General features: G+C 40.8%; 1 protein-coding gene across 1 annotated transcript; it reads left to right on the top strand.

Moving 5' to 3' along the window:
- Nucleotides 1-581: 581 nt before the first annotated feature.
- Nucleotides 582-3,497, top strand: LOC132621266 (uncharacterized; the record flags this gene model as incomplete). Its single annotated transcript, XM_060335462.1, has 1 exon — nt 582-3,497. A coding segment is annotated over one exon (2,916 nt), but the record flags the coding sequence as incomplete, so codon positions are not given.
- Between the last annotated feature and the right edge of the window lie 5,489 nt (nt 3,498-8,986).

Raw genomic sequence — 8,986 nt, forward strand, 5'->3', positions numbered from 1 at the left:
TATATTTTCCATTTTTGTTTAATTAATTTTTCCTTTTATTTTTCAGCAATCAAATTAATAGATCTGCTGATACTTCGAATGTGACACATAATGAAACAAGCGAGCCCGTAGGAAATGCCGAGCGAGACTCTGAAGAATATGAAGAAGATATGCAACCTGGAGGATTAACTAAAGATTTTGAATATTTTGAAAATAAGCCAAAACCAAATTTGGATGAAACGGAAATTATAAATTTGGGTAATTCAAAAATCATGATGGAAGTGAGAATCAGTGTCCACTTAACCCCGCCGCAGAGAGAAGAATTGATCAGACTTTTGAAAGACTACATAGATGTGTTCGCTTGGTCTTATGATGATATGCCCGGATTAAGCACTGACATTGTTTCGCATAAGTTGTCTCTTGATCCATCCTGTCCTCCGATAAAGCAAGAGAAAAGAAACATTAAATCGGACTTGAGCTTGAAAATCAAGGAAGAGATCTCTAAACAGTTCGATGCAAAGGTCATCCGAACTACGATGTACCCCACTTGGCTAGCCAATATCGTTCCCGTGCCAAAGAAGGATGGCAAGGTTAGGGTATGCGTGGATTATCGGGATCTCAACAGAGCCAGTCCGAAAGATGACTTTCCCTTTCCGAATATCGATATGCTCATTGATAATTGTGCAAAGCATGAGTTGCAGTCTTTCATTGACTGCTACGCGGGATATCACCAAATCCTAATGGACGAGGAAGATGCAGAGAAAACAACATTCATCACACCTTGGGGGGTGTGCTACTATCGGGTGATGCCTTTCGGGCTCAAAAACGCAGGGGCTACTTACATGAGAGCCATGACCACCATTTTCCATGATATGATCCATAAAGAGATTGAAGTCTATGTGGATGACATCATCATCAAGTCGCGAAGGAGCTCAGACCATCTGACGGATTTGAGAAAGTTCTTCGACAGGTTGAGGCGATACAATCTGAAGTTGAACCCCGCAAAGTGTGCATTCGGAGTTCCTGCAGGGAAGTTGTTGGGTTTTATTGTGAGCAGGAGAGGCATAGAGCTGGACCCCTCGAAGATAAAAGCCATTCAGGAATTGCCTGCCCCAAAAAGTCGGAAAGACGTGATGAGTTTCCTCGGTCGTCTCAACTACATCAGTCGGTTTATAGCACAATCGATGGTGATATGCGAACCAATCATCAAGTTATTGAGGAAGGATGCTCCTACCAAATGGACTGAAGAATGCCAAAGAGCCTTTGACAAAATCAAAGAGTATTTGTCTAGCCCGCCTGTTTTGGTGCCTCTGGAAGCTGGAAGACCTTTGCTATTGTATTTGTCTGTATCGGAGAACGCGTTTGGATGTGTATTAGGACAACATGATGAAACAGGAAGGAAAGAGCGAGCAATATATTACTTGAGCAAAAAGTTCACACCTTACGAGGCACGGTATACGTTATTGGAACGCACATGTTGTGCTTTGACTTGGGTTGCACAGAAGTTGAGACATTATTTGTCTGCATATACCACTTACCTCATCTCGAGGATGGACCCACTCAAGTACATCTTCCAGAAGCCTATGCCTACGGGAAAGCTAGCTAAGTGGCAAATGTTGTTGAGCGAGTTTGATATTGTGTATGTTACTCAAAAGGCTGTCAAAGGGCAGGCGATAGCTGATCATCTTGCAGAAAATCCTGTGGGTGAGGAATACATACCCCTTAAAACCTATTTCCCGGATGAAGAAGTGATGTTCATCGGGGAAGATATCGCAGAAGAGTACCCAGGTTGGAGACTGTTTTTCGATGGGGGGGCAAATTCTAAAGGGGTCGGCATTGGAGCAGTTTTGATTTCAGAGTCAGGCCAGCACTATCCCATTTCAGCCAAAATAAAGTTCCCGTGTACCAATAATATGGCAGAATATGAGGCTTGTATTCTTGGCCTCAGAATGGCTGCTGATATGCATATACAGGAACTTTTGGTCATAGGAGATTCAGACTTGCTGGTTCATCAAGTGCGAGGCGAATGGACCACTAAGAACGGGAAGATACTTCCGTACTTGCACTGCGTGAAAGATTTGTGTAAGAGATTCATCAAGGTAGAATTCAAACACGTTCCAAGAACACAGAACGAGTTCGCTGATGCTTTGGCCACTCTGTCTTCTATGATTCAGCACCCGGACAAGAATCGCATAGATCCTGTCAAGATAAATGTGCACGATCAACAGGCATATTGCTTCTATGTGGACGAAGAGCCTGATGGAGAACCTTGGTACTACGACATTAACAAATACCTTAAGACAGGAGACTATCCGGAAGGCATAACCAGTGTTCAGAAGAAAACACTTCGGAGATTAGCAAACCATTTCTTCCTAAATGGAGAAATCCTGTATAGGAGGACTCCAGATTTAGGGTTATTAAGATGTGTTGATGCTAAAGAAGCGGCCCGGTTGATTGAAGAAGTGCATGGCGGCACATGTGGGCCTCATATGAATGGCTTTACTCTGGCCAAGAAAATCCTTCGCGCGGGCTATTTCTGGATGACTATGGAATCAGATTGTATCCGTTTTGTGCAGAAATGTCATCGATATCAGATTCATGGTGATTTGATTCGAGTTCCGCCAAATGAATTAAATGTGACAAGTTCTCCGTGGCCTTTTGCAGCTTGGGGTATGGATGTCATTGGTCCGATCGAGCCAGCCGTATCGAATGGACACAGGTTCATTTTGGTAGCCATTGATTATTTCACAAAATGGGTGGAAGCATCTCCGCACAAGTCGGTAACAAAGAAAGTGGTGGAAGATTTTGTTCGGAGCAACATTATTTGCCGATTCGGAATCCCGGAATCAATTATAACAGATAATGGAGCTAATCTTAACAATGATCTAATGCGGGAGATTTGCGAGACATTCAAGATCACTCATCGCAATTCCACTCCTTATCGTCCTCAGATGAATGGAGCAGTTGAAGCATCCAACAAAAACATCAAGAGAATACTGAGGAAGATGATCGATAATTACAGGCATTGGCACGAAAAACTGCCGTTAGCTCTCCTCGGTTATCGCACTACTGTGAGAAGTTCAACGGGGGCAACACCTTATCTTTTGGTCTATGGGACAGAGGCGGTGTTACCTGCTGAGGTAGAAATACTATCTTTGAGAATCATCCAAGAAGCTGAGTTAAGTGACGCTAAGTGGATGCAGAATCGATATGAACAATTGATGCTCATTGACGGAAAGAGATTGAATGTTGTTTGTCATGGACAACTTTATCAGAATAGAATGGCCAAAGCTTTCAACAAGAAGGTAAGACCGAGGCAATTCAAAACAGGGCAATTGGTACTGAAACGCATATTCCCATGTCAAGATGAGGCTAAAGGGAAATTTGCACCTAACTGGCAGGGACCTTATATGGTTCATCGAGTGTTGACTGGAGGAGCATTAATCCTAGTAGAAATGGATGGCGAAATTTGGCCGAAAGCTATCAGCGCAGATGCCGTCAAGAGATATTATATTTAGAAGCCTTCTTTATTTGTATATAATATCCTGCAACACTTCTACATGTAATGGCACTACTCTCCCGTGGCGGGATGCATAACAAACCTATATCGGGTTAGGGCTTTAAGATAGAATTCCAATTTTTATTTCCGCTTGTAATTATGAACTACGCTTGACCTGATTCCCATGGGGGATACGTAGGCGGCCCGCATAGGCCTCGGTCACATCACTTCAAAATTCTCTCAATTTTATTTCTGCTGGTAATTATGAACTACGCTTGACCTGATTCCCATGGGGGATACGTAGGCGGCCCGCATAGGCCTCGGTCACATCACTTCAAAATTCTCTCAATTTTATTTCTACTGGTAATTATGAACTACGCCTGACCTGATTCCCATGGGGGATACGTAGGCAGCCTATGTAGGCTCGGTCTCGCCATTTTAAAAGCTCAACATCCTTTGCACCAGAAACTGGGACAATTTTTTTTTAAAAAAAAAAAAGAGAAGAAAGGGCATCACCGCAAGATGACATCGAGAGACTCGGGAGAATATTGTTCAACAGAGTCGTTGGGCAGAAGAAAGCTTCGGAAAAGAGGCATTCGCTTTGTTTCACAATGTGTCACAGTTCCGAGTTCAGTAAAATTATTTATCACCATACATATATTTTACTATGTCTATTTTTCGAAATAATGTGATTCTAATCAGACTGTTTACTAGTCGGCCAAGACCCAGAATGAGCGGGGATTACAAGTTCAGACGGAGTTGAAGCCATGAAGCGCCAAGAGCCAGATCCCCAAGTCAACGCGAATCAACCCCCTCCCCAAACATACAAAATTTTCTTTGGCAACAGGTTGCCAAGTTGCAGAAGCGAAATATGTACGACCTTGTAAGGATGGCGCGTCAAACGGTTTGAGCATTCTTCTATCAATTATGCCTTCAAATATCAATAACTTTCGGTGATCACAATAAGCTAATCTTGCAAATTATTTTCTTCAAATGTATATCAACGCACAAATATTTTCTATTTCCTTCGAATGCATTGCTTTATTTATTTTTAAATGCCACTGCGTATGCTCGCGGCCGCATTGCACTGCACCTGCATTACTCACCATTTTCATCTGATACATGGGCTGCGCACCGCCCTTTGCATCACTTTCATATGATGCATGGGCTGCGCACCGCCCTTTGCATCGCTTTCATATATTACATGGGCCATGCACCGCCCTTTGTAAATTTCTGCATAAGGCTGAGCACCGCCTTTCATACATTACATGGGCCATGCACTGCCCTTTTAAATTTCTGCATGGGCTGCGCACCGCCCTTTGCATTGCTTTCATATATTACATGGGTCATGCACCGCCCTTTGTAAATTTCTGCATAAGGCTGAGCACCGCCTTTCAGACATTACATGGGCCATGCACCGCCCTTTTAAATTTCTGCATGGGCTGCGCACCGCCCTTTGCATCGCTTTCATATACTACATGGGCCATGCACCGCCCTTTGTAAATTTCTGCATAAGGCTGTGCACCGCCTTTCATATGATGCATGGGCTGCGCACCGCCCTTTGCATCGCTTTCATATATTGCCTGGGTCATGCACCGCCCTTTAAAATTTCCGCATAAGGCTGAGCACCGCCTTTCATACATTACATGGGCCATGCACCGCCCTTTTAAATTTCTGCATGGGCTGCGCACCGCCCTTTGCATCGCTTTCATATATTACATGGGCCATGCACCGCCCTTTGTAAATTTCTGCATAAGGCTGAGCACCGCCCTTTTAAATTTCTGCATGGGCTGCGCACCGCCCTTTGCATCGCTTTCATATATTACATGGGCCATGCACCGCCCTTTGTAAATTTCTGCATAAGGCTGAGCACCGCCTTTCATATATTACATGGGCCATGCACCGCCCTTTTAAATTTCTGCATGGGCTGCGTACCGCCCTTTGCATCGCTTTCATATATTACATGGGCCATGCACCGCCCTTTGTAAATTTCTGCATAAGGCTGAGCACCGCCTTTCATACATTACATGGGCCATGCACCGCTCTTTTAAATTTCTGCATGGGCTGCGCACCGCCCTTTGCATCGCTTTCATATATTACATGGGCCATGCACCGCCCTTTGTAAATTTCTGCATAAGGCTGAGCACCGCCTTTCATACATTACATGGGCCATGCACCGCCCTTTTAAATTTCTGCATGGGCTGCGCACCACCCTTTGCATCGCTTTCATATATCACATGGGCCATGCACCGCCCCTTTTAAATTTCTGTATAAGGTTGTGCACCGCCTTTCATATGATGCATGGGCTGCGTACCGCCCTTTGCATCGCTTTCATATATTGCCTGGGCCATGCACCGCCCTTTTAAATTTCTACTTAAGGCTGAGCACCACCTTTCATCTAATGCATGGGCTGTGCACCGCCCTTTGCATCGCTTTCATGTGTTACATGGGCCATACACTGCCCTTTTAAATTTCCGCATAAAGACATTGCACCGCACCTGCCTTGTTTTATTATTATTTTATTAATGCCCTGCATATGCTCGCAGCCGCATTGCACCGCACTTGCATCGCTGTATTTCAATATTTATTCTTACTGACTATTTTTATCTAGTTTTTAGTTTTGCAAGAGCTTTAGCGCAACGTGGAACTATCTCTTCGGCAGCGAACTGGGGCAATACGTCGGGAAGGACAAGCAGACTTCTCGACAAGGGTCAAAGATCTACCTCGAACACTCGATTCCAAATTCAAATTTCCCGTTCACATTCCAGCACAATCAATTTTCAGGGTTCTGTCACAATACCCAGTGTCATCATAATTCGACACTGGGACAATATTTTTTGCGAAGATTCGCATCAAATCGTGAGTTGCTAGTCATAGGTGTCGTAGTCTTCCCAGAACTACACACGGCCTGATTCTCGTGCAACCCGAGATATGTAGGCGATTCAGAGACCAGAATTCGGCCGTAATACTCTTTACCCTTAGGCCCCATAATCCTTTAGCCGGGACAAAATAGGCTACTAAGTCAACGTCTTTGCCCGACATCTCTTTTCATCATTACCAGGCAAAGAGGGACAAGTTGTTGACACCCAATTTTGTCCCGCCTCTCCTCCGAAATACCTATTTACACTTCTGGTATTTCGAGAAATTAAAAAATATGCATGTAAGTTTTACTATAATTATTAGTCTTTTATTAACACCCACGTTTTATTTATTCTACTGTAGTTATTATTATCATTATCATTATTATTATTATTATTATTATTATTATTATTATTATTATTCTTAAATTATCATTTATTACTAATTGTCATTAATTATTATTATTCTTGTTATTTCCATTATCCTTGTTATTTCCATTATCCTTGTTATTATTATTATTAATTACTAATCATTTTTATCAGCGTTATTTTGTTATCAATTATTAATCATCATTATCATCGTTATTTTATTATTAATCAATAATTCTTATTTATTATTATTATTATTATCATCATTATTATTTCTTATTATTATTATCATTATTATTTTATTTATTATCATTTTGTTATTTATTATTATTATTTTTATTATTATTAATTATTATCATCTTTATTATTATTATTTATTATCATTATTCTTAATGTTATTTTTGTTATTAATTATCAATATTTGTTATCTACTATTATTATTATATCTATTATTATTTTTTATCACCATTATCATCAGCATTATCATTATTACCATTATCATTATTGTTATCATTATTAGCAGTATTACTACCGCTATTTATTTGTTGCTATTATTTAGTATTATTGAAACTTGCATTTCTCAACATTTCTACCAACTTCCGCATACACATCGCATTTATTTCGCATATTTTAATGATAGCGTTTGTTATTAAATATTATTGCACGGTCATTGCGACATCATATAATTTTTATTCGGGTCTTTTATAATTACATATTTCCGTATTAGGTGATATTCTGGCACCCTTAGTACATCGTTAATCAAAATGTGTCTCTTATTCAAATTTAGAAGCCAAACTATTTCTTGCACTCAGTCCGTATTTTGACTTACCGGACCCCAAATCAAAGTCCGATTAACTCCTAATATTTTTTTGGACTAGACCATATTTTTTATCTCAATTCTTTTAGACCAGTCCATATTTTAATTCACTAGTCCACCCTTTAATACCCAGTCTAAAATTTGACCCGGTCCACAAATGGACCGGGTCCGATACATTTTTCAGTCAAATAAGGGGAACCCTTTTGAGGGTTTCCCCTTCATTTTCCTCCATACACACCGCCGCACCCCTCCATCCTTTCTTCCTCCTCCTTTCCCGCCTCTCCTCCGCCGCTCCCACTTCCCCCTTTTCCTCCTTCTTCTCCGCTTCCCACTCACGCTTGTCCCCCACTTCACGTTGTCCCCCCGCTCCTCTCTCTCCTCACACCCTTTCTCTTTAGCAAACCCTAGTCGTTCCTATAAATACTCGTTTCAAGTTTCACTGAGGGGGGAGGGAAAAAAAAGAGATCGGGGATTTTGGTATTGAGAAAATTTCCAAGAACCATGTTCTGAACCATACAAAACCCTAAAAAATTGATCCCTTTAGCCAGAAAATTGGATAGAAATCGAAAAGCTTTCATTCTATCACCAGAAATCCCCCAGAAAACATCAAGTTCGCAACAGTCGTAACATTTTATATCGATTTAACATACCAAATCGATCTTCTGTTTTAGTTTTTTCCCTTTTTTATTGCGTCGGATCCGAGAATATACAAGTTTGATTCGGGTTTGGGTCGAAGTAGATTTGTAGTGTTCGAGCATAGATCGAAAGCCCGTACTCACTTCGCTACACTCGAAGAAGGTCCGTTAATTCCCCTTCTCTCTTATATTTTTTTCGCATTTTTTAGTTTCCTGGTTGTTATGTGCTATCATTTGTGTGATTTGGCATGTGGTTGTGTTAGTTCAATTTGTGGTTTTTGTGATTAAAGCATGTTTATGTGCTAGTATGATTAGATAAAATGCTTCCGTCTTAATTTGTTTTAGTATGTTAGGTTAGTTCAGTATGGTATATCTTATATGTTATAGCCTATTATGTTAAGCACGATTGGTTGTTATTCTATCCTGTTTTAATTTAAGCACGTCTTTAAGCACTGTTTGAGTATGATTTGTCCAGGTTAAACATGTGTCCTGTGTTAATATACTACCATAGTAAGCCTAGTTAGTTGATTATTACGTAGTAAAGTTCAGGCATGATTTGATTCTGCTTGGTTTGAGCATGATAGTGCAATCAGCCATCCTTTATCTTGTTGCTTATCTGAGTTAAAATGGATTAAAGGACAGGAGAAATAAATCTGAGTTTAGAAGAATATTATTGGAGTTTAAGCTTCAGAACTTATTATGATTATCGAGAATAGATTTGAACAATTTGTCGCTGTAAAAATGGAGTTGGTGAAGCATAATGATATTTGTTTCTTGTCCAGTTTCAATATGAGTACCTGTTTGGCCATTAGATATCTAAACTAATCGG

Source organism: Lycium barbarum, chromosome 12 (genome assembly GCF_019175385.1).
Source record: "Lycium barbarum isolate Lr01 chromosome 12, ASM1917538v2, whole genome shotgun sequence".
NCBI classification, from domain to species: Eukaryota; Viridiplantae; Streptophyta; class Magnoliopsida; order Solanales; family Solanaceae; genus Lycium; species Lycium barbarum.